General features: G+C 40.2%; 1 protein-coding gene across 5 annotated transcripts in view; it reads left to right on the top strand.

Moving 5' to 3' along the window:
• TAF1 (TATA-box binding protein associated factor 1) overlaps window positions 1–25,868 on the top strand; it is a 68,426-nt gene that overhangs the window by 4,632 nt on the left and 37,926 nt on the right. For 2 of the 5 annotated variants that reach the window (XM_014794881.2, XM_004439846.3), the window contains exons 4-28: window positions 364–483; window positions 1,670–1,848; window positions 2,253–2,471; window positions 2,863–3,081; window positions 3,443–3,650; window positions 4,883–5,059; window positions 5,435–5,562; window positions 5,660–5,767; window positions 5,896–6,069; window positions 6,533–6,706; window positions 6,937–7,041; window positions 8,882–9,082; window positions 9,244–9,385; window positions 9,776–9,906; window positions 10,612–10,692; window positions 14,892–15,041; window positions 15,225–15,344; window positions 15,632–15,807; window positions 16,429–16,607; window positions 18,038–18,251; window positions 18,725–18,890; window positions 20,292–20,503; window positions 23,673–23,781; window positions 24,015–24,113; window positions 24,406–24,583. In XM_014794881.2, coding sequence (XP_014650367.1) covers window positions 364–483; window positions 1,670–1,848; window positions 2,253–2,471; window positions 2,863–3,081; window positions 3,443–3,650; window positions 4,883–5,059; window positions 5,435–5,562; window positions 5,660–5,767; window positions 5,896–6,069; window positions 6,533–6,706; window positions 6,937–7,041; window positions 8,882–9,082; window positions 9,244–9,385; window positions 9,776–9,906; window positions 10,612–10,692; window positions 14,892–15,041; window positions 15,225–15,344; window positions 15,632–15,807; window positions 16,429–16,607; window positions 18,038–18,251; window positions 18,725–18,890; window positions 20,292–20,503; window positions 23,673–23,781; window positions 24,015–24,113; window positions 24,406–24,583 — 3,969 coding nt within the window. Of the gene's footprint in view, window positions 1–363; window positions 484–1,606; window positions 1,849–2,252; window positions 2,472–2,862; window positions 3,082–3,442; window positions 3,651–4,882; window positions 5,060–5,434; window positions 5,563–5,659; window positions 5,768–5,895; window positions 6,070–6,532; window positions 6,707–6,936; window positions 7,042–8,881; window positions 9,083–9,243; window positions 9,386–9,775; window positions 9,907–10,611; window positions 10,693–14,891; window positions 15,042–15,224; window positions 15,345–15,631; window positions 15,808–16,428; window positions 16,608–18,037; window positions 18,252–18,724; window positions 18,891–20,291; window positions 20,504–23,672; window positions 23,782–24,014; window positions 24,114–24,405; window positions 24,584–25,868 lie in introns of all 5 variants that reach the window. The other 3 variants (XM_014794879.2, XM_004439845.3, XM_014794880.2) reach the window with 2 other exon arrangements.

The following is a 25,868-nucleotide window of genomic DNA, read 5'->3' as shown; positions in this document are numbered from 1 at the left end:
GTGAGAAGAGGGAAAGTCCAGTTTTAAAGAAAACTGACAGAGAAAGAAGAATGTTAAATTCAATTATGAGATCGAGCAGGGTGAAAATAAAAAATAAAACAAGGTTTGATCAGGAGAAGGAGTAGAGGTTTTAAACAGTTCTTGGGAGCTCCCTAAATTCCTGTTTGAGGTATACATAGTGTTATAGCATTTGGCAATCTCATGATATCATCTCTTTCTAAAGACAAGCTGCATCTCCTGTGTGTTCTTAAGGGATCTGCATAGTGCTTCATGTGGTGCTTTAAATTCTTGAGTGACAAGGGAGCTCAAGGCTGTTGTGTGACATTCTGGATATTGAAGAGGTCATCTTCTTGGTTTTATTAGATTATGATGAAGATGACTATGATGCTGATTGTGAAGACATTGATTGCAAGTTGATGCCGCCTCCACCTCCACCCCCAGGACCAATGAAGAAGGATAAGGACCAGGATGCTATTACCGGTGGTAAGTAGAGACTGTCTACTTTCGTCTAAGGAGGAAGTTCCATTCTTAAGTCCAGGCTTTTGGCATGTACATAGGGGGCTGTTAAAATTAAGCTGCTGGGAAAGGATACAACGTCCAGAAGTGGTTCGTACAATTTTCAAATTTCAATATTAAAGGGAAGTTTTACTTTTAAAACATTTGGCAACAGTATTTTAACATGAGCTCAAGAAAAAGTAGTTTAGGTCAGTGGTTCTCAAATCTGGTTGCCCATCAGAATCACTTCAGGTCTTTAAAAAAAATACAGATTTCTGACGCTCACCCCTGGAGAGTCTTATTCAGACGATCTAGGGTAGAGCCCAGGAATTTCAAAGAGTTCCCCTAAGTAATTTCTGATGCAACTGATCTGCATATTGGTATTGGAAACTACCTGTTTAGATGACTCTCTTTAAAATAAATGATTAAATGAGGAAGGCACCCTAGAATGTGTATAAATCATATAGAGCCAACTACCAGATGCAGAGATTTCAAAGGCAGAGTCTTCAGTGGTCATCTCACCTATTCCTACATTGGCAACAATACTAACCCTGCCCTAGGCTAGAAGATTGGGGAAGAGCAGTGTCTTTGATCTCCTGTATTTTGAGGCTTATGTTAACCTAAATTCCTCCTATTAGAGTTTTAAGCCATTTCCTTTTTAGTCTGCAGGCTAAAGAGCATCTGTTAACTTTATGTCATATATCTTTTTTTATGCTAAATAATTTCATTGTTATCCTGTGGGCTTAAAAAGTTCTCCAGCTTATGGGTCCCTGAACCAGACATGATAAGACCTGACTGGTATAAAAGTGCTATATAATTTTGCTATTGGTCACATTCCTTTAACCTCATATACTTACAGAAAATAGTAAATGTAGTAATAGTGTTTGTTTTCTCTCATCACAACCCTAGGGTACCAGGTACAAGGTGAGTTGGGGATGGTGGGAGATAATGAATTGGAATGAGTTTTCTGGGTTGCATATTAGTAATATGGGTGCTTGGAACTGTATCCCCTACCATTGAGCCATGCATATAACCTAGAGTGAGTGTTGGCTGAATTTGAGGAAATATGCTCACAGTTACATGCCAAAGGGGTTTCTCTTCCTTGTTGCAGTGTCTGAGGATGGAGAAGGCATCATCTTGCCCTCCATCATTGCCCCTTCCTCTTTGGCCTCAGAGAAAGTGGACTTCAGTAGTTCCTCTGACTCAGAATCTGAGATGGGACCTCAGGAAGCAACACAGGCAGAATCTGAGGATGGAAAGCTGACCCTACCGTTGGCTGGGATTATGCAGCATGATGCCACCAAGCTGTTGCCAAGTGTCACAGAACTTTTCCCAGAATTTCGGCCTGGGAAGGTACTTTCTATGGAGAATGCCCACATTGCAAACCGCTGACCTCTTGTAAATATTGAGTTCTGTTGTTAGGATGCTGAATATAGAATGGATAAGATCTAAAGGTTACCTTTTTTAATGACGTTGTATTAGGTCTCTTTTTTTAAGTGGTACCCATTGATATTGATAGTACATGTGATTTATATAGTTCTCTTTAGAAATTATCTTTGTTGTCTTAAAAGAACTAGTCCAAATTATTAAGGGACACTTCTTTACTTTCTTGGTAGATGCTATAAATCTGAGTTCAGCACTCCTTGATCCCTCTCCCACAGTTGAGTAGACCCCTCAAGGGAGTTTCCAGATCCAGCTGCTGCTGTTTTCCTGTCTGACATTGAGTCTCTCACTTAGTAACATGTTCTGTGTTGTAGGTGTTACGCTTCCTACGTCTTTTTGGACCAGGGAAGAATGTCCCATCTGTTTGGCGGAGTGCTCGGAGAAAGAGGAAGAAGAAGCACCGTGAGCTGATACAGGAAGAGCAGGCCCAGGAGGTGGAGTGCTCAGTAGAATCAGAAGTCAACCAGAAGTCTTTGTGGAACTACGACTATGCTCCACCACCACCTCCAGAACAGTGTCTCTCTGATGATGAAGTAGGCAAAATAGAGACCTGGGATTAAGACCAAATGAGTTCTCTCTAGCTTATTTCTGAATTGGAAATAACACCTTAGCAAGCAAGGTCCTGTGCTGATTATCAATGAGTAATCATGAGTTCAATCCCGGTTGCTGTCCCTTCCCTATTGTAATAGAAAAGTATTAGGGGCAGGCAGATGGTGATACACACACTGGTGAATAGGAGAGTTTGAACCATAGGCAGAGTGTACCATGATATACCTCCATTGTTTACATTCTAACGCCAGTCCTGTTCAAGAATCATCCTTATTGTTCCTCTAAGCTCCCCTCCTGCCTGTTAACTCCCTATAGCCTTAGGACATCTGGGATCAGGAAATCCTCCTCCCTTTCTACTTCTTTGTTCTATTACAGATCACAATGATGGCTCCCATGGAGTCCAAGTTTTCCCAATCAACTGGAGATATAGATAAAGTAACCGATACCAAACCAAGAGTGGCTGAGTGGCGTTATGGGCCTGCCCGACTGTGGTATGATATGCTGGGTGTCCCTGAAGATGGCAGTGGGTTTGACTATGGCTTCAAACTGAGAAAGATGGAGCATGAACCTGTGATAAAATGTAGAATGATGGAGGTAAGCAACACTGGTGTGTAAGAAAGGAATCAGTGTGCCCAGGGCCCTATCAATTTTACTTTACTTTTCAATTGGGGAGATATTGGGTAGGGTTTCTTTGGTGGAAGATTTAGGTGTCTAAGCCTTTTGCTTGGATGGTATATCACCCTGGCAACTAGGCCCCATTGCAAGGATTCTGTTTGTGAAATGAGTGCTGTGCCAGACTAGGAGTGGGAGGAGGCAGATATTCCTCCATTATCAGGTTCTTCTATTGAGTGAAGGACCACATTTGATGTATCTGATATAGCTGATGTGGGATTTGGAGTGGGGACTTTGACCAGTGACCATTCAGGGATTTGTTGTTCCTTCCCTACTTCTACAGGACTTCAGGAAACTTGAAGAAAACAATGGCACTGATCTTCTGGCTGATGAAAACTTTCTAATGGTGACACAGCTGCATTGGGAAGATGATATCATCTGGGATGGGGAGGATGTCAAACACAAAGGGACAAAACCTCAGCGTGCAAGCCTGGCAGGCTGGCTTCCTTCCAGCATGACTAGGAATGCCATGGCTTACAATGTTCAGCAAGGTGTGCTTCTGTGCCAGCTGTGTTCTGCACACTGCTCTTCATCTCAGTCATCCTAAGTGGGCTTAGCTGTGATCTTTGCTGCTGCTAAGGGACAGTGAAATGCTTTGAATCTGAGCCCTGATTCTAGTCCGTAGTGAATTTTTTTACACTATTAACAAACTAGGATGGACTCTGATTTCTCATTAGAAAAATGTGAAAACCACTTTGAAGTTGAAGATCTTTCTGAACTATAATGCTTTGTCTTTATAGTCTACTTTTGTTTCCAAAGCCGCTTTGTCTTTATCATTCTCGAATTTGTTTTTTCTCTACTTAAATACGCAAAAGAAAAAAGGTATGCCATGCTTAATGTAGAAAACTTTGAAAATACAGCACAGTGTCAAAAATCACTGGTAATCCTACTATCCAGAGATTATCAACTATTAACTTTTTGGTGTATTTTGTTTTCAGTTTTCTGTCTTCTGTGTGTGTACGTAGTTGAGTTCATTTTTATAGATACAGTTTTATATACTGTGCTCTTCACTTAAATATTATTCTATGTCATTCAAAGTTCTTGATAAAAAATGTTTAATGACATGAGAAACTCATTTTAAATGGGAAAAAAACAGATATAAAGTGGCATATTTGATATCCTGTTTGTGTAACTGAAAAAAAAAGCATACTATATAAACATAGAAAGCTGACTAAAAGGAAATATACTGTGGGGTTCACAGTGGTGATTTCTGGTTTGTAAGATCACAGACAGCTTCAGTTTTCTTCTTTATGCCTTTCTGTATTTTCGAAATTTTCTTCAGTTAACCTGGATTACTTTTATAGTTTGGAGGAAAAACAAAAATGTCTTATTTTTTAAATATAAGAAATGGTTTTTTCCCTTTCTCCTTCCGTTCTGTCTAAATACTTTATTGGTTGCATGGTATTCTTACATGGATGTTTTCATAATTTACCAATAATTATTGTTTTTAATATAATATATTTTACTACCATTTATTGTTAGCTTATTTTATCATATCATTTATTACCATAATTTATTTAACAAGTCACTTATTAAACATTTGGACATTTTTCTCTGCAACATTTTTAAAGTGGGAAATACACTGTATCCACTAGGATCCTTTTCAGTAGCTACATGAGTAACTCTACTAACCTTTGTTCCTTTTCCCTTTGCTAGAATCATGATTGAAAGGGGATAAAGGTTTTGTCTGTTATTGAGTGTTTCCTCCTTCTGTTTTGACTAGGTTTTGCAGCCACCCTGGATGATGACAAGCCTTGGTACTCCATTTTTCCCATTGACAATGAGGAGCTGGTGTATGGACGCTGGGAGGACAACATCATTTGGGATGCTCAGGCCATGCCCCGCCTGTTGGAGCCTCCTGTTTTGACACTTGATCCCAATGATGAGAATCTCATTTTGGGTATGGTACTGACAGAGGCCAGTGTTCCTTCTCTATAATTGACCGTTAGCTTGCTGCTAATGTCAAGGGGCAGGGAAAGCAGAAGGGCTGAGAAGGTTAAGACTAGAAGTTTCTAGGTAGCAGTTTGAGAGAGCAAAGTTATAGCTGTCAGTTTCTGGTATTTGTGTGTTGTTTTTGGAAAATTCATAATGTAGGAATGTTGGAAAGTAGTACCTTTGAGATGTCAGGAGTGTACTTTGTTTGGTTAGAGTGAATGACAGACTAGAAGTGGTCTGGAGTGGGATGAGAGATGTGGTTAGGAACTGCAAAGGTGTCGGTAGGAAAGGTGAATCTTCAGGGATAGCAACTCCAGAGTGACTTTTGTTTCATCCTCAGAAATTCCTGATGAGAAAGAAGAGGCCACTTCTAACTCCCCCTCCAAGGAGAGTAAAAAGGAATCATCTCTGAAGAAGAGTCGAATTCTCTTAGGGAAAACAGGAGTCATTAAGGAGGAACCACAGCAGGTCTGTGAAAGGAAAAGGGACTTGGTGTTTAGAAGAACAAAGAAAGGTAGCAGAGAAGGGTAGTCTCACTAAGGTTTATTTGATGACTTCTCTTTAGAACATGTCTCAGCCAGAAGTGAAAGATCCATGGAATCTCTCCAATGATGAATATTACTATCCTAAACAACAGGGTCTTCGAGGCACCTTTGGAGGAAATATTATCCAGGTAAAAGTAGCATTTTTTTCTGTGGTGGATGGGAACCACTGCTTTGTTCTGATGGAGGATGTGGGTAAATCTTGCCTCGCTAGGCTGGAGTTAATATTTAATTTGAACCTTTGTATTTCCTGTCTTAGCATTCAATTCCTGCTGTGGAATTACGGCAGCCCTTCTTTCCCACCCACATGGGGCCCATCAAACTCCGGCAGTTCCATCGCCCACCTCTGAAGAAGTACTCCTTTGGGGCGCTGTCTCAGCCAGGTCCCCACTCAGTCCAGCCCTTGTTAAAGCACATCAAAAAGAAGGCTAAGGTATGATTGAATCCTAGTTAGAAAAAACAGCTGTAAAAGACATTGGAGTACAAATTGGGGAAATGGACTGGAGATTAGATGATATTAGGGAATTATTGTTTATTTTCTTAGATGTGATAGAATATTGTTGTTGTTCAGGAGAATGTCCTTATTCTTAGGAGGTGCATGCAGAAATACTTAAGGATGAGGTGTCATGATGACTGCGACTTTCAAAAGTGGTTCAGCAAAATCTAGAGAGAGATAGTTACAGATAAAACAAATATGGCAAAATATAAACAGTTGTATCTAGGTGGTGGGATAATAAGTGTTCATAGTTTCAAGTTTATGTGAAAATTTTTGCAATGAAATTGAAAAAAAAGGCAAGGTAAAATCGTGTTTGGTGTCATTGTCTCAGAATGAACAGCATCAATGTGTGTAGTTATTGTCTTATCAAAGCTGGACTATATTCTCTTGTGCTCGGCAGATGAGAGAACAAGAAAGGCAAGCTTCAGGTGGTGGAGAGATGTTCTTTATGCGCACACCTCAGGACCTTACAGGCAAAGATGGAGATCTTATTCTTGCAGAATACAGTGAGGAAAATGGACCATTAATGATGCAGGTTGGCATGGCAACAAAGATAAAAAACTACTATAAGCGGGTGAGTCTCTGCTCAGAAAATCTTTGTTATTAATATAGCTGCAGTTAGATATCCAGCGATAATCTGTGAACATGTATTGTCTTTTTTATACTGTGAATTTCTTGGAAGAAAGGAATGATATCTTTTTTGTAGTTAGTAATATTAGTGAAATGCCATGCTCGTGGAATATTTTGTGTAGGCTTATTGATTATTTTCTGTGATAGTAACTGGGTCTGCTGTGTTCCTTATAGAAACCCGGAAAAGATCCTGGAGCCCCAGACTGTAAATATGGAGAAACTGTTTACTGCCATACGTCTCCTTTCCTGGGCTCTCTCCATCCTGGCCAGTTACTGCAGGTGAGGATGTCTTTCCTGTTATAACTCTTTCCTAGGGAAATTGACAGATGAGGAGCTGGTCAGCCCAGAAAGAACCAATTCTAGTTGATTGAGATACTATTCATACATCAGATATGGGGAAGATCAGTATAATCCAAAAACGATTATAATCCAAAAAACTTTTGTTCGATCTTTTTATTAAAACTGGCTCCAGGGGGCTGGCCCCATGGTGTAGTGGTTAAATGCGTGCACTCCGCTGCTGGCGGCCCGGGTTCAGATCCCGGGTGCGCACTGATGCACTGCTCGTCAGGCTGTGCTGTGGCGGCATCCCACATAAAGTGGAGGAAGATCCGCATGGATGTTAGCTCAGGGCCAGTCTTCCTCAGCAAAAAGAGGAGGATTGGCATGGATGTTAGCTCAGGGCTGATCTTCCTCACAAAGAAAAAAAAAACTGGCTCCTAAATATGTTATTTGTAAGCTAAATTTAAAGTAATTTTTTGAAAACACACTGATAAGAAGTCCAGAGACATCTGGGTGGCGTAGAGAAGTCAACCTGGGATTAATAATTTACCATCGTTAATTTATGAATGTTTAATTTGTATGTGTAAAATTGGTGTGTTTTGATTACATTAGTTGTGGTCATTTTGAGTGTCGAACCACACCTGAACCATGCCATCTACAGTGTCCAGCCATAGGGAAGTTGTTTTTTTCCCCCTCTTTGTTCTGATGGGTGTAGAGAGGCCCTCTGGTAACCTAGCTTTTACATACTTTGTTAAAGGAAAGTATAGAGGTCCACTAAGGGTGTTAGGAAATCTCTAGCACACTCCTGCTTTGCTTTTTTCCTCCACTTCATTTCTCTTGGCACTCTTAACCATTTCTCCTGATCTTGTACCTAGTTTATTCTGTTATCACTGTTGCTTATTCTCCTAAAGCATCTGCAAAGCTCATTTTTCTCTTTATCCTTTATGTCTATAGTCCATTTCCCACCAGATTTTGAGTATCATCTTTATACTGTTCCTGGCATTCCTCTCCCCATAACTGTCTGTTGAGATTTTCTACCAATCCAGCCTCTTTTTTTGTGGCTACTTTTGTCGTCTCTTAAAGATCCTTTTTTATCTTCTCCTGTAATTCTTTCTCTCGCTACATTTCACATTTAGAATTTTCTTTCCACACCCATATATTGAAGATCCCCTCTCTTTCTGTCCACTTTTCTGATTTTCTGACAGGTCTTTCCTTAGAATCACAGGCTTCTTGTGACAGTTGATCCCCATCTGATTGCAGCTCAAACAAGCTCAAGTGTTTCTGTCCTGTGGGTTTAGTCTGTCTTCTCTAGCACACTTTCTGCTTCATTAGTTGTTTTTGTTTTTGTTGTTTTATTTTTTTATTAATTTATCTAACAAATGTTTTGATCTCACCTATATTATGTCAGGGGCTATGCTGGGGTCCAGGGTAGTAGTATAGTACTTGGTAGTTTATAAAGTGATTTTCATATATAATCTTTACAGCCATGCTGGGAAGTATAGGCATTTTAAGTATCTCCATTTTATAGATGAGGAAAATTAAGGTCAGAGATATTAAATAACTTATCTGATGTCATACAGTGAGTAGCAGAGCCAGTGTCATCTGAGTCCACATCCTGTAGTTTCTCCACTACTGACTTTTAAAGATAGCCAGTAGGTAAACAATTATCTGTCCAATCCTGTTTGATAGTCCATATTATAATCTATTTATATTACTGGATAGATCTTAGATGGCACAATGGGGATGGAGAGCAGGCAAGCTTGATTTTTCTTTTCTCATTAGTTGACTAAATTTCCTAGGGCTTCTCTGTATATAATCTTTGTGTTTTTATTTTTGTTAGGCATTTGAGAACAACCTTTTTCGTGCTCCAATTTATCTTCATAAAATGCCAGAAACTGACTTCCTTATCATTCGGACAAGACAAGGGTACTATATTCGGGAATTAGTGGATATCTTTGTGGTTGGCCAGCAGTGTCCCTTGTTTGAAGTTCCTGGACCCAATTCCAAAAGGGCCAACACACATATTCGAGACTTTCTCCAGGTAAGAATGAGTGGATAGGGAGGGGGAGAGGGTACACATAAAAAGGGTATATGGATTTGGGGGCACATCAGGAAAGATCAAACACATGGAGGGGAAGGGGCCCTGGTGAGGACTTTTATCCATTACTTTGCCAAATAAAAAACATTTGGTTTGTTGGGCAGGTTTTTATTTACCGCCTCTTCTGGAAGAGTAAAGATCGGCCACGGCGGATCCGAATGGAAGATATAAAAAAAGCCTTTCCTTCCCATTCAGAAAGCAGCATCCGGAAGAGGCTAAAGCTCTGCGCTGACTTCAAACGCACAGGTTATCAGTCGTGACTGATTATCAGTCCTCTTTGCCTCTTTCCAAGAAAGGAGTTATGCCTTTCACTTAAAGGATAAGCATCCAGCTAATAAAATAAAAACAGAAACTGATAGTCATCAAAAGGAGGAGGTAGCAGATCTTCTAATTATGGAGGTTCTGATTGCTTTCTGATTTTGCCTGCCAGGAGAGTCAATGTGATTGTGGAACGTCTTATGTGAGATGTAGGAAACCTAGCAGCAGGGGTTTTCTTGGCCAGTCAGCCTAACTGTGGGTAGGCCTGACACCTTCTAGGACATTGCCTGATTCAGTCTTTGTTTGCTCTCCTTGTTGCTGTCAATGAACGAGCCTTTGGAATTCAGAACAGTCTCATTTTCTCTGTGTCATTTCTAGGGATGGACTCAAACTGGTGGGTGCTGAAGTCTGATTTTCGTTTACCGACTGAAGAAGAGATCAGAGCTATGGTGTCTCCAGAGCAGTGCTGTGCTTACTATAGCATGATAGCTGCAGAGCAGCGACTGAAGGTGAACACCTTCCTCTTAGGCACTGCTGATGCCATGGGTTTTTTTTCAGAGATGAGGATAAAGACTATCCTCACTGGCTTAGAAATGATGGTTACTAGATTATTACTGGTTATTTAAAAATTCAAACTATGTGAGGTACTCTGTGTACATCAGTTCTGGGGAAAACTACAGTGTAGCTAAATCTCAGTGGGAAGGCTTAATGAGAGACTTAGGCATATTGTTTTGCTTTGGAAATCGTTGCTCGTCCATTTGCGTGGTGACTTGAATCTGTCTTCTTTACAAGACAGCCATGTAACCAGGGAAAGTACTTCTCATAGCCTTCCAGGTGGGCAGAGATGATGATGGTGCTAGACATGAGGTTTAGAGAAGCCTAGTATCCTTAATCAGGCCAAAATAGGGAAGATCTAGCTGGGGTGGGATAGCGCAACTCTGTCCCACTGAGTTAATGAGTCTGAGTTAATCAGCATCTCTCTTTAGCTTCCTTATGGGCATTAACTATCCATGTGTCAGTTAAGTTCCTTGAAATGTAATATGTCTTCTGATAGCCTAAGGATGTAGAATGGTGATAGATACAGCAAAGACTTTACAAAATCCATTCTCTGTGCAGAATGTGCTTTGATATTCTGTACTTGGTATTCAGTGAAACTTGGGCTTTTTGTTTTCCAACTTATTGATTGATTTATGCATGAATTTGTCCTCTTCCAGGATGCTGGCTATGGTGAGAAGTCCTTTTTTGCTCCAGAAGAAGAAAATGAAGAAGATTTCCAGATGAAGATTGATGATGAGGTAAGCTTTACACTATTTTTTTTTTTTTTTGTGGGGAGGACCAGCCCTGAGGTAACATCCAATGCCAGTCCTCCTCTTTTTTACTGAAGAAGACTGGCCCTGGGCTAATATCCGTGCCCATCTTCCTCTACTTTATATGGGACGCCGCCACAGCATGGCTCAACAAGCGGTGCGCGCCTGGGATCCAAACCGGTGAACCCCAGGCCGCCGCAGCGGAGCATACGCACTTAACCGCTTGCACCACCGGGCCGGCCCCTACACTAATTTTTGTTAGTACATCCCATTTATCCTTTTTTAGAAAACAGCTTTATTGAGAAATGATTGACATACAATAAACAGCACATATTTAATGTACACTAATTGTTTTGATGTCTGTTTATACCTGTGAAGTCCTCATGACAAGATATTGAGTGTATCTGTCACTCCCAAAAGTTTCTTTGTGCCCCTTTGAAATCCGTTTCTCCTGCCTCTTTCCTTCTCTCCACTCTCCTTGTCCCCTGACAACCACTGATCTGCTTTCTGTCACTATAGATTAGTTTGCATTTTCTAGAATTTTAGGTAAATGGAATCATAAAGTATATACTCTTTCTTTTTTTTAATTGGGGTAAAATATGCATAACATAAAATTTACCATCTTAACCTTTAAGTGTACGGTTCAGTAGCGTTAAGTACATACACATTGTTGTACAGCCAATCTCCAGAACTCGTTTCATCTTGTGAAACTGAAATTCTATACCAATTAAACACTAACTCCCCATTGCCCCTCTCCCAGCCCTGGCAACCACCGTTCTACTTCCTGTCTCTGAATTTGACTAGGTACTTTACCTAAGTGGAATCATACAGTATTTGTTTTTATGTGACTGGTTTATTTCATCTAGCATAATATCCTCAAGGTTCATCCATGTAGTAGCATGTGTCAGAATTTCTTTCCTTTTTAAGCCTGAATAATATTCCTTTGTATGTATATACCACGTGTTGTTTATCCATTCATCCACTGATGGACATTTGGGTTGTTTCCACCTCTTGGCTATTGTGAATAGTGCTGCTGTGAACGTGGGTGTGCAAATATATCTTCAAGACCCTGCTTTCAATTCTTTTGCGTATATACCCAGAAATGGGATTGCTGGATCATATAGTAGTTCTATTTTTAGTTTTTTGAGGAACCTCCATACTGTTTTCCAAAGCAGCTGCATCATTTTGCATTCTTATCAGTGGTGTATAAGAGTTGGAATTTCTCCACATTCTTGCCAACACTTAATTATTTTTTGATATATGATATGCAGATATTTTCTCCCATTCCATAGATTGCCTTTTCACTCTGTTGTGTCCTTTGATGCAGAGAAGTTTTAATTTTGAAGTAGTCTAATTTATCTACTTTTACTTGGGTTGCTTGTGCTTTTGGTTCCATATCCAAGAAATCATTGCCAAATCCAGTGTCATGAAGCTTTTCTCCTATGTTTTCTTCTAAGAGTTTTATATTTTTAATTCTTACATTAGGTCTTTGATCCATTTTGAGTTAATTTTTGTATGTGGTGTAAGGTAAAGGTCCAGCTGTGTTATTTTGCATGTGGATATTCTGTTTTCCCAGCACCATTTGTTGAAAGTATGTATTCTTTCTTGTCTCTCTTCTTTCACTCTGTAACTATGTTGCGATTCATCTAGGTTGTTGTGTGTATTGATAGTTTGTTCTTTTTTATTGCTGCATAGTATTTCATAGTATAGATATACCACAGTTTATTTAAATAATCACCTATCAAAGGACATTTTGGTTGTTCCCAATTTTGGGTTATTATGAATAAAGCTGCTATGAATATTCATGCATAAATCTTTGTTACGAACATATGTTTCCTTTTTTCTTGGGTAAATACCTAAAAGTGGAATTCCTGGGTAATCTGGTAATTCTATGTTTAACCTTTGGAGGAACTGCCAGAGTGTTTTCCACAGTGGCTGCACCATTTTACATTCTTACCAGCAGTGTATGAAGGTTCCAGTTTCTCCACATCCTTGTCAACACTTGTTACTTTCTATTTCTTTTTTATTATTATTATTTATTATTATGGCCCTCCTCGTGGGTGTGAAGTGGTCTCTCATTACAGTTTTAAATTTCCATTTCCCTAATGGCTAAGGATGTTGAGCATCTTTTCATGTGCTGATTTATCATCCAGATGTCTTCTTTGGTCAAGTATCTGTTTGTCTCTTTTGCCCATTTTTATTTTTAATTAGTTGCTTGTTTTCTTATCGTTGAGTTTTGAGAATTCTTTTATGTATTCTAGGTCCGAGTCCTTTATCAGGTATGTGATTTACAAAGATTTTCTCCCAATCTGTGGTTTATCTTTCAATTGTCTTAACAGTGTTTCATGAAGAGCAGAAGTCCAACTTGTCAGTCTTCTCCTCTGTTGCTTGTGGTTTGGGTGTTGTATCTAAGAAACTTTTATGTAGCTCGAGGTCACAAAGATTTTCTCTTATGTTTTTTTCTAAAAGTTTTATTGTTTTATAGCTTATGTTTAGATCCATTTTGAGTTAATTTTTGTATAGGGTGCAAGGTATAGATTAGGGTTCGTTTTTTTGCATATGAATGTCCAGTTATTCTAGCATCATTTGTTAAAAAGTTGCATGATCTTTTAAAACAAAAATTTGATCACATCACTCTCTTGCCCAAAGACTTCCTTTTTGGGTCCTCATTTTTTTTTAGGAAGAAGTCCTTAATATGATTTACAAGGCTCTATGTGATTTGGGTCTTATAAATAACTCTAATCTCCTCTCGTCTCCTATCACTGCCCATCTTGTAGTCTAAGCTCTAAACATACTAAAGTTCTTTCAGTTCCCTAAATTTCTTTATGTTGCCTTACAGAGGTTTGCAACTGCTATTCTCTCTGCCTAGAATATTTTCTCTCTGCTCCTCTACCATCTGACCATCTACAAGTTATGTTCTCTTGGAAGGTTTCCCTGACTCTTGTCTTCACTCCTATCCTTTGTCCAGATTGGATCATCATCCTTCCTTTCTTTATGTACATATGACACTTTCTACTTTCTTATCATGGCACTGATCATGCAGTATTGAATTTGATAAAGGTTACTTGTCTTTCCCTCACTAATGTGAGGTCCGTGAGAAAGTAGTGCTTGGCATATGGTAGATATTCCATAAATATCTGTTAAACGAGTGAATGATTGTATAGGATGTCAGACAGAATGAGTAAAGAAGCATTGTTGTACTCTTCTTTTGAGGTTGAAGTGAAAAATGAGTGGATGTCTAATAATTTCAGAAATTAAAGATTCTGTTGAATGGCCTTCAAGAATGAGTCTTTTTTTTTTTTGTGAGGAAGATTAGCCCTGAGCTAACATCCACGCCAATCCTCCTCTTTTTCCTGAGGAAGACCAGCCCTGGGCTAACATCTGTGTCCATCTTCCTGTACTTTATATGGGACGCCGCCACAGCATGGCCTGACAAGCCGTGTGTCGGTGTGCACCCGAGATCTGAACCTGCGAACCCCGGGCCACCGCAGCAGAGCGCGCACACTTAACCGCTACACCACTGGGCCGGCCCCAAGAATGAGTCTTAAATAGAGAATTGGCCACTTTCTAGCTAATCATGTACACTCTTGACTGGTCTGTGTGGACAAGCACATTCCCTTTGTCTTAATTCCCTGATTATTTTGTGGGGTCGGTAAGCACTATTCAGGGTCCCAGGAGAGGACAGGCCTTTTTGACCAAACCAATGGCAGAGGTAGAATGGACTTTGGTTTTGTGCTGCTGGGGTTGGGGCCAGTGCTTTATAAAGCATTCTATAGACAATATATAGGTCATTCTAAAGAAGCCACTTGAGCAATTGGACAATCAAATGTAATCATCAGTCTAACTTACCTCCTTGAGCATCATGAGAGTGGGGGCAACATTGTCTTTGAAAACCCTCAGTGAAGCCCAAGGGATATGGGGCTGAGGGGTACCACTGTTGCACATATTCCTCCTTACACTGGCTGAGATCTTGACCCCTATTTAATATGATGTAAGTACCACAAGAAAGAAGAACAACAAGCTGAGTACTGGGAAGCTTTATGTAACTATTGACCTTTGTGTACCTTTTGTACCTTTTTAAGAAAGCATCAAATTTTACATTATTTTAATTATTCCAACCTTCTAAGTATGGCTAGACATAAAGCAAATGTTTCCCACTGCCCTTAGAATCTTTTTCTCTACCTCAGGTTCGCACTGCTCCTTGGAACACCACAAGGGCCTTCATTGCTGCCATGAAGGGCAAGTGTCTCCTGGAGGTGACTGGGGTGGCAGATCCCACAGGATGTGGTGAAGGATTCTCCTATGTGAAGATTCCAAACAAACCAACACAGCAGAAGGTGAGACTTATCTGAATTTCTAGAAGGCATAAGTCAAAGGAGGAAGAAATAGAGATTAAGGAATGGAGATGAATGGGGTGGAGAATCTGGAAAGCAATTAAGTTGACAGGATGACTTAGATACCTACTATAAGGAGTTCAACTTATTAGGATTCTTACCTGTTTTGTTTTGTTTTTGAGGTAGGATGATAAGGAGCCTCAGCCAGTGAAGAAGACAGTGACAGGCACAGATGCAGACCTCCGTCGTCTTTCTCTGAAAAATGCCAAGCAACTTCTACGTAAATTTGGTGTGCCTGAGGAAGAGGTGGGTGTGGCAGAGGAAAACTTAGAGGTTCCCAGGGGCTTTGTAGAGAGAGGGAAAAGCTAGGAGGCAGGTGTAAGAAACTATCTGGAGAATTTTGTGGTTTAACTTGTAGTAGACTGGATCTTGGATGGATACCTTTTCAGTAGTTAGCTTTCTGTTTAACCTGCTTTGAGTGAATTTGTTTTTTTTTTTTTTTTTTTGGTCTAGCTCTCTAACCATGTGCCTTGATTTCTCCTTTGAAATCCCTGCATGGTTTGTGTATATGTGTGTGTCTATCTCTCTTGCAGATTAAAAAGTTGTCCCGCTGGGAAGTGATTGATGTGGTACGCACAATGTCAACAGAACAGGCCCGTTCTGGAGAAGGCCCCATGAGTAAATTTGCCCGTGGATCAAGGTTTTCTGTGGCTGAGCATCAAGAGCGTTACAAAGAGGAATGTCAGCGCATCTTTGACCTACAGAACAAGTGTGTTGTTGTAGTGCTACAGAAAATCTAAGCTGCAGAGGGGAGGGGTTGCAGACACTAATTTATATCGAAGAGGAAGTCACCTAATAATTTAACTAGGTGGTCAGGTATCTGAGATTTCAGGGTGGTATTCATCATGCTGCTAGAGTATCTACTCCCTTCAAAGCAACTTGGCAAAGGTTTTAAATGGCAAGAGGTGCTAGGTTTGAGCTCTAGGTTCCATGGCAACTTTTATGGCCTACTTGGTCCTGGCAGCCATTGCAATGGTGATAGGGGACAGATAGGACTGTTTCTGAAGGCTTAGAGGTGAGAGGATGGTAAGGCCCTATTAAAAATGACCAATGTGCTAATTTGTTTCTCAAGCTTTCTCCAGGAATTCTGAAAGAGTTGCTGTACTATTTCATATTTCAAACATTTCAACGTTGCCTTGTTGACTGAATGTCTAGGAAAACTTTGTAAAGCTTTTCTGTTAAGGGCTGCATGTCTTAGTGGATTTTGAGTGTTGCTTTTTAAGATTAATTTCCCAATTTCCTACTCTTGCCTAAAACTATATTTTTTCAGCTCTCTCTGCACTTTCATATTTCCCCTCATCTTAATTTAACATGATTTTTCTCTCTTAAGGGTTTTGTCTTCAACTGAAGTCTTATCAACTGACACAGACAGCAGCTCAGCTGAGGACAGTGACTTTGAAGAAATGGGAAAGAACATCGAGAACATGTTGCAGAATAAGAAAACCAGCTCTCAGCTGTCACGTGAACGGGAGGAGCAGGAGCGGAAGGAACTACAGCGGATGCTATTGGGTGAGGGTAGTGGCTTCGCAGACAGACAAGAAAGAGAAAGATCGAAAAAGTATAAATAACTGCAGAGTAATAACTGAGGCAAAGCTGGAGGCAGAAGAAGTAGAGGATGAATATAGAAAAGCCTGTAGATGAGGTAGAGAGATTACTGCAAACTGGACTCTAGGTTTGTCTGTGGGGCACAGATTGAAGAGATGCTGCCAATCCACTCATGTCTCTGTCTGTATCAGGCCTGGCCAAGCCAGGGCTTGGGCATTCATCCTAGAGGGTAAGAGTTTTTAATATAGAATCCAGAATTTAATACAGATGAATTTGAGGGGTTGTTCTGGAACCCTCTGAAATCACAGGTAAAATTCTGTTCACATGTGCCTTTTCTGAGGAGAAGATCCATGGTTTTCAGATGATTCTCAAAGATGTCTTAGACCTTAGAAAGAGTTAAAAATCACCAACCAAAAATTGCAGAAGTTGAGGGTTGGGATGATAAAGGCCTGAACTGGTTTGGGATATGGACATTGAGAATGAAAAGAGAAGAAAAGTCAAGGTGACCTTAAGATTTCACTCTGGGCTTGCTAGAAAGATGGTGGTACCATTGATTAATGTAGTACATTTCAGAGAAAGAAGCAGGTTTAAGAAGGGAAGGTGTGATGTGTGGAGTTTGAGGTCCCCGTGATACTTCCCAGTATAGATGACAAGCAGGCAATTGAAAACTTGGATGTAGATACTGAGAGAGAGGATAAGGCTGAAGATGAAGATTTAAATGACTATTCTCACTCACAGTAGTCTTTCCTTTGTTTTCTCCTGTCTGTAAAAGCTTTGTGTAATTTTGTTGTTCTGACTGCTTTGTAAGGATGTGATAAAGCCTTTCCCCCAGTGTGGTCCTGGACCAGCAGTATCTACATCACACAGGAGCTTGTTAGAAATGCAGAATCTCAGGCCTCACCCCAAACCTACTGAATTAGAATCTGTATTTTAACAAGATGCTCAGTTGATTCCTATTCATTCATATTAAAGTTTGAGAAGCACACTCTAGGCCTTAAGACTCTGGACTTGTTTCTGTGGTGCCATTTTTTCCCTGGGTGCTTGGGTGCTTTTCTTTAATGTGATCATCAACTACTTCCTGCTTGGGCTTTCCTCTTGCACTGTTGTTCGGAGGAATCAGAATACAGCTACTGCTCTTCTCTCCTCTATAACAAACATACTTCTTTGAGATCCTTTCAGAACTTTTTGTACTTAAAAAATGGGAACATTGGCAGTGGTAAAATGAAGTCAGGAAAGGACATATCAGTGTGTTCTTGGAGCTGGTGGTGACTTTGGTGCTTTCTGTAGAACCATAGTTTTGTGGCGTGTTGAGCTTCAAGGTCTCCACTCAACCCCAAGAAAACGGCCATTTGGGTGGTAGGGGGAATGTGTGGAAATCTTTTTCTGCCTTGCAGCAGCAGGCTCAGCAGCATCAGGAAACAATCACAGAGATGATGACACAGCTTCTGTGACTAGCCTTAACTCTTCTGCCACTGGCCGTTGTCTCAAGATTTATCGCACGTTTCGAGATGAAGAGGGGAAAGAGTATGTTCGCTGTGAGACGGTCCGAAAGCCAGCTGTCATTGATGCCTATGTGCGCATACGGACCACAAAGGATGAGGAATTCATGTGAGTTTGACTCATCACTTTCCAGTGTGGTAAGGAGAATGATGATAATGCTGGGGAATGGGGATGCGGGTGTGTGCTTGAGTTTTAGTGACAGGATTCTGCACAGTTGTCCCTGGAAGTCTGTGTTAATTGGGAACCATCTTCCTTTTAGATATTTGAGTTTGAACAGAGCCAAATCACAGGGAGAATTGCAAATTTGCTGCAAAATAAAGGCATGTTTTCAGTTCCATCTGAGTCCTTTGCGTTTCGGTTGGTTGGCAAAAATCTCAGGGATTACTCAGGACTTCTCATTCTGAGAGAGGTGCCTCTCTGCAAATGGAAGGCTGATGAGTTGGGGAGATGGGAATGTCAGGTAGCCCCTTTTCTTTCAGTCTGGATAGATTACTTTAGTTCTGAGATATTTAGCTATCAGGACAGTCTTCTTGGTTTAAGTTTGCTTATGGTCCTATGATATTTTTCCCCCTGTTATTCAGTCGAAAATTTGCCCTTTTTGATGAACAGCATCGAGAAGAGATGCGAAAAGAACGGCGGAGGATTCAAGAGCAACTGAGGCGGCTTAAGCGGAACCAGGAAAAGGAGAAGCTTAAGGGTCCTCCTGAGAAGAAGCCCAAAAAAATGAAGGAACGTCCTGACCTAAAAGTAAATATAATGTGGCGTGATTATAACTAACAAAGCAAAGGAAGAAAGCATCCCTTAGGTTTTGGCATCCTCCCTTACTGGGAATGAGGGCAGTATTGTGGAAAACTAGTTTGAAGTGATGTGGCTACTTGGGTGTTATCAGTATTAGTGTGACTGGTACCAACAACACCAGACCTAATCTGGTGCCATTCGGTGTCATTTTATACTTCATTGGAAATGTTTTCCAGGAGTTGAGATAGGTTTGGTGGGTTTTTTTATGTGTGCATTTATGTACATATATATACACACACGTACATCTTATTTTTAAATTGTACGTGTTAAAAGATGCAACAGAAAAAAAACATACAATGCAGGTTGCTTTTCATAACTGAGATAGGATTCCAGATATTACTGTGCAATATAACTGTAACGTGCACTGTAAAATGAGGCAGCTGTGGTACAGTGGAAAGAGCCATGGACTTGGAAACAAGGTCTGGATTCAGGTTCTGGTTCTCCCATTTAATAGCTCTGTGACCTTAACCTCTCCAAACTTGTTTTCTATAAAATGATACCTGTCTCGTGGTGGTGGTGTATTAAGTGATATAATGCATGGGAAGCACTTTATAAAATTCTCAACAAATGTAAACTGCTGTTAACATGTACTGAGGTCATTAAGTATTTTAATATTCTTTTCTTTTATGTGATATTATATACATATGATGCGGTATTCACCCCATTTTACAAATGAAACTGAGGTCAGCTGCAACACTGAGGTGGAGACTTGTGTTGATCCTTTTTCTTGGGGCTGGAAATACTCATGCTGGCTGCCTCTGCTGCTAAATGCAGCCTTGGGCTTCCAACAGCCTTTCTCCTGCGTATTTAATATTTTCATAGTTTACAACTTAAATTGGCAGTGGAAATCCTCTCCCTTTTCTTCCTCACTTGATTTTTAAAGAAATGTTCAGTCTCTGAATTTCAGTTTATTTTTAATGTGTCATTTCTATAACATAACTTTTGTCCAGTGGCTTCTGGTTGAAAGGTGTATAACAATTCTGTTAGAACAAAAGTTCTGAGCCTGCGTTTGTCGTTTGTTTCTCGCTTGCCTTGTATGTCTTTCTTTTTTTTTTTTTTCTTTTTTGTGAGGAAGATCAGCCCTGGGCTAACATCCATGCCAATCCTCCTCTTTTTGCTGAGGAAGACTGGCCCTGGGCTAACAGCCATGCCCATCTTCCTCCGCTTTATATGGGACGCTGCCTGACAAGCAGTGCATCAGTGCGCGCCCAGGATCCGAACCCGGGCCGCCAGCAGCCGAGCGCACACACTTAACCACTACGCCACAGGGCCGGCCCCTGTATGTCTTTCTTAAAGCTAACATCGTGCAGCCTCCTTACTTCTGATGTGTTGATACTTCTCCTTTTGCAGCTGAAATGTGGGGCTTGTGGTGCCATTGGGCACATGAGGACAAACAAATTCTGCCCCCTCTATTATCAAACAAATGCTCCACCTTCCAACCCTGTTGCCATGACAGAAGAGCAGGAGGAGGAGTTGGAAAAGACAGTCATTCATAATGATAATGAAGAACTTATCAAGGTTGAAGGGACCAAGATTGTCTTGGGGAAACAGCTAATTGAGAGGTAAGGGGTAAGCGATAGCAGGCAGGAAGTGCCACAGGAGAGATCTGTGAGAGGTTGGTGATGTTGATGGGTGACAGGGGTGGATGTGATATGTTCTCTGAAGTGGAACTGAGGCATAGGAACTTGGATGGATTTTCCTCACTACTTGTTGTCAGGAATGAAAATTACAGTCTTTTGTTGTAAAACACTCATTAGGCTCCACCACTTGCCCTTGGGCATGCTACCTAACGTTTCTGAATCTCACTTTCCTTATTTACAAAATAAAACCACCCTTATGGGGTAGTTATGAAGATAAAACTAGAGAGACTACATAAAGCATGTAGTACACTGTGTGGCATTTGGTAGATGCTCTTCCTATTCTACTTCCAGGCACTGGTAATATTTGTAAGGTCCCTAGTCTAAGAGTGTTCTGATAATGGACCGTCCAAAAGGATTAAGGAGACGTGAACTATGCCTATACTTACCTGTCTCTTGCTCTCAGAGAATTTAATAGATAATCAAGTGGAGAAGTTTTTAAATTAAAAAAATTTCCCCTAACTTTTTAGTTTGAAAACTGCAAACCTACAGAAAAGTTGAAAGAATAATACAGGGGGCTGGCCCTGTGGTGTAGCAGTTAAGTACACGCGCTCTGCTGCTGGTGGCCCGGGTTCAGATCCTGGGCGCGCACCGAGGCACTGCTTGTCCAGCCATGCTGTGGCGGCATCCCATATAATGTGGAGGAAGATGGGCACAGATGTTAGCCCAGGGCCAGTCTTCCTCAGCAAAAAGAGGAGGATTGGCATGGATGTTAGCTCAGGGCTGATCTTCGTCACAAAAAAAAAAGAAAAAAAAAAAAGAATAATACAGTATACTGTTGCTTTAAATTCACCAACTGTTAACATTTGTCACATTTGTTTCATCTTTTTATATCTAAAACATTTTTTTTTTGCTGAACCATTTGGAAATAAGTGGCAGGCATCATGGCATTTCACTCATAAATTCTTTAGCACACATCTCCTAAGAATAAAGGTATGACAACATGATGCTATTGTTGTACATAAGAAAATTAATATTAATTCAATAGTATCTAGCAGTCAGTCCTTATTCAAATTTCCCCAGGTGTCTCAATGTTCTTTATTGCCTGCCCCTGCACCCCCAACTCAGGATCCAATCCCAGTTCAACCATTAAGTATTTTGAGTTTCTCTTAATCTAGGACTGTCCTCCCTACCTTTTTTGTTTTTCATGACATTGAATTTTTTGGAGAGTCCTGGCCAGTTGTCTCATAAAATATTCCATGTTCTGGATTTGTCTGATTTTTTTCTTATTGATTATATTCAGATTAAATGTCTTTAGCAAGATTACTACATAGGTGATATTATGTACTTACTACACCACATCAGGAAGCACATGTCAGGTTTTCTCACTATTTGGTCATAAAGTGGTGATCCCCAGATCCCTCTGTAATTTCCCTTTGTAATTAATGTGTGGTGAATATCTTGTTCCCTAACAGTCTTTCTCTCAGTCGTTTTAGCATTTATTGATGATCATTGCCTAACTCAGTTATTACATTCAGGGTTGCAAAACAGTTTCTGATTCTAGCATTCTTTCTACATTAACTGGCATTCTATAAAGAAGAGCTTCCTCTCCCTTTTTGTTTGAGTATTACTGTGGATTCTGAAACTCTTAGTATAATTCTTAATATGATATATTAACTACAAAGTTGCTGTATTATAATTCATTAGCATCATTATTAATTTTGATGCCCATATTGTCCCAAATTTGACTCCTTCAAGCCAGAACCTGTGTTCTTTTGAAATGACCCTATAAATCTTTGAGAACTTCTTTGCTTTCTGGCACAAGATATTTCAGGCTCTCCTTGAAATTTCCCTGTCCCACACCTAGAATCAGCCATTTCTCTAAGGAGCCCTGGTTCCTTTTATTGAGGAATGGTATTAGAAACCAAGATCTAGATGTTAGGTGTGCTCATTGCCACTGAGATGTCATTGGTTCTAGGCTCTTAGTGGATAGAACTAGGAAATATACATATGTTGTAAATCACAACTTCATATCAATACCGCCAATTCAAATTGTATCTACAGATTCTTCCTCATCTTCCCCCATTTCATATTTGTATCCTTTCTCTGGTTCCCAGAATCAATATATTTATTCATTTGCTCTGTCCTATGATACGTACAAAATAGTTTGAGAATTACAATAACAATATCACTGCCAACAATAAACCTATGAAGTAGGTTCAAAGTGTTTTCTGTAGTTTGTTGTCCTTGGACTATATGCCATTGAAGTTGTACAGTCAGGGTATTATATTCAAAATATATTAGAATTCCTTTTTCTGTGTAATTTTTAATCAATTTGATATACAGTTATATTCTTTTCTTTTTTTTTTTGTGAGGAAGATCAGCCCTGAGCTAACATCCATGCCAGTCCTCCTCTTTTTGCTGAGGAAGACTGGCCCTGAGCTAACATCCATGCTGATCTTCCTCCACTTTACGTGGGATGCTGCCACAGCATGGTTTGACAAGCGGTGCCTCGGTGTGCGCCCGGGATCCGAACCCGGGCTGCCAGTAGTGGAGTGCGCACACTTAACCACTACGCCACGGAGCTGGCCCTATATGTTCTTTTGTTTCTGTTTCTATTAAGTTTTGGGTTCTTTTTTCCATCCTTGTTGATTTAATTTATCAGTATCTATGATAGTCATTATGTTTTGAAGCACATTAGAAAAGGAGAATGTAGTATCTTGATCTCATACAGTGGAAGGGAAGAAGGTAGATGGGCTTTTAATGATTGAGGGAAACTCAAACTAGTTTTTTCTTTTCAAACCAGTTTTTAATTTCTTACTTTGTTCCGTTCTGAATAAGTTAAGTTTCCTAGCACTTTAGCCTTAAGATAGAATGTTGGAGCTAGAAGGATTCTTGAAATTCCTTTGGCCTAGTTACCTTATCTTCCAAATAGGAAACTGAGGTGAAATTATGGTGTGTCTAGTTTTTTATTAATTTGGAGATCTTGTGAGGCCTTGCCTGATCTGAGCTTTAGAATGGATGTCTGGCCTTTGGTTTGGCTTTTTCCTCTCCTGTCTCATGCTCAGGTACTTTGGACTTTTTCATTGTAGTTGCTTTTTATCTGAGGACTAGAAATAGAGACTGCATGCTATGAAACTGTTATTGATTGCAGTGCCGATGAGGTTCGCAGAAAATCTCTGGTTCTCAAGTTCCCTAAACAGCAACTTCCTCCTAAGAAGAAACGGCGAGTTGGAACCACTGTTCACTGTGACTATTTGAATGTGAGTATCTGCATTGCTTCTTTCTGACCAGATGGGGTTCTCATTGATTCTCCCCAGCCCTCTAAGTCACAGCTCTGACACAGCTTTAGATTCTCCCTTTGGCCTTGCCCTGAAAACTATGTGTACTGTTCATTACAAGATTTCCAAAATATATTTAATATATTTGTCTAGCTGGAAAGTATTGTTTGTTTGTTTTATCTAAAGAAGCATTCTGATTTCTTGCTTCTCCTTAGAGACCTCATAAGTCCATCCACCGGCGCCGGACAGACCCCATGGTGACATTGTCATCCATCTTGGAGTCTATCATCAATGACATGAGAGATCTTCCAAATGTGAGTTCATTGCATTCATATCTACAGTAGGGATAGCAAGGGCCTTTGTTCTGTCTGTGATTTCAGATAGAGGGCAGTAGAGTATAGTCCTAGGTACCTGGAACTCCTAATTCTTTGGGATATAGTATTTTTTTAACAGTTTACTAGAGGAAACACTCAGACCTGCTCTATCTAGAAAGATTTCTTTGAGAATTGATGGCCAGGTAGACAGTTAAGATCTGAGAGAGTCTTCAGGAATTGGCTCTGGCAAGTGTTCTTTGCTCATGGATGGTGCTGGCTCTTATTTGCACAGACATACCCTTTCCACACTCCAGTCAATGCAAAGGTTGTAAAGGACTACTACAAAATTATCACTCGACCAATGGACTTACAAACACTCCGTGAAAATGTGCGTAAACGCCTCTACCCATCTCGGGAAGAGTTCAGAGAGCATTTGGAGTTAATTGTGAAAAATAGTGCAACCTACAATGGTAAGAATCACCTGTTCCTTGACCGCAGAGGTCACTTTCAGATCTTTCTTTATCCCTTACTAGTCCTAAATTCAGATTAGATTGGACTGACTGAAAGGACCTACAATGTATTAGTGTATTTTGGGGTTATGAAAATCAGGTAGTAAACATTTTAGTCATTTAATAAATATTGCTTCTTTTTATTCCCACTTTTTAATTTATCCTCTGGAGAATTTGGAGTCTATCTGTTGAAATGAAACAATTGCATGGGGAGCAGTGGGAGGAAGAAGTGGGCCTAGGGAAATAGAAGGGAGAGGCATTTGGTGTGGATGGAACCTGTGCAGAGTATGGGCTTGTTATGACCATGTTCGCTGTGTGTGAATCTTTGATTTGGTCTACAGATCTGTTACAGGGGCTGTTGTATGTCCACTTTGCTCAAAAGCTGGAAAGGCAAGGAGGAAGAAATCTGTTTTCTGAGTCTTAAAGAGGGGGAAACAATACAGCTTCTGTGTGTAAAGGATCAAGTTTTCTGGTTTCCAGTTATATCCTGAGCACAGATTCATATATAAGTGTAGAGATTAAGAGTACAAACAGAGTACGAATCATAACTCAGCCACTTTTTGAGTTACCTTAGAAAAGTTATTTGGCCTCTCGTAGCCTTCTCAGTTTTCTCATCTGTAAATGTGGGACAGTAGTAGTACCTAGATTTTAAGACCTTTCATAAGCAGGCCTACTATAGACTCCTGCCACATTCAACATTATATTTCACTAAATATCTTATGCCGTTTCTTCATGTCTTTGCTCTCTGTCTGGGATGCTCTTTCTTCTCTTTCAGTGGTGAATTGCCATTCATATTTCCAGACCAACTCATATCATCTCTTCATGAAAACTCATTCGAATTCCCCGAAATATCCATTTTTCAATCCTCTTTGCCCCCCTAGCACAATTAAATCAACTTTTATAGCTCTTACTGTGTTATATATAATTATTTATGTATCTGATTCTCCCACCACTTTGTGACCTCCTAGAGAGACTCTCTCTTATTCATCTCTTGTAGTCCCAGGGCCTAGCAGAGTGCCAGGCACATACAAGGGAAGAATAAATTCGTTAGGCCCAACTGACATTCAAGTTGCAAAGCTAAATACTTAAACTAAAATCATTTTGGAAGATGAGGCCAGCCCAGTGGTGTAGTGGTTAAATACCTGTGCTCTGCTTCGGCGGCCTGGGGTTCACGGGTTTGGATCCCGGGCGTGGACCTACATACTGCTCATTAAGCCATGCTGTGGCGGTGTCCCATATACAAAAT

This window comes from Ceratotherium simum, chromosome X (genome assembly GCF_057802395.1).
Source record: "Ceratotherium simum simum isolate JZ-2026a chromosome X, ASM5780239v1, whole genome shotgun sequence".
Taxonomy (NCBI): domain Eukaryota; kingdom Metazoa; phylum Chordata; class Mammalia; order Perissodactyla; family Rhinocerotidae; genus Ceratotherium; species Ceratotherium simum.
This window is presented reverse-complemented; position numbering and strand designations above follow the sequence as displayed.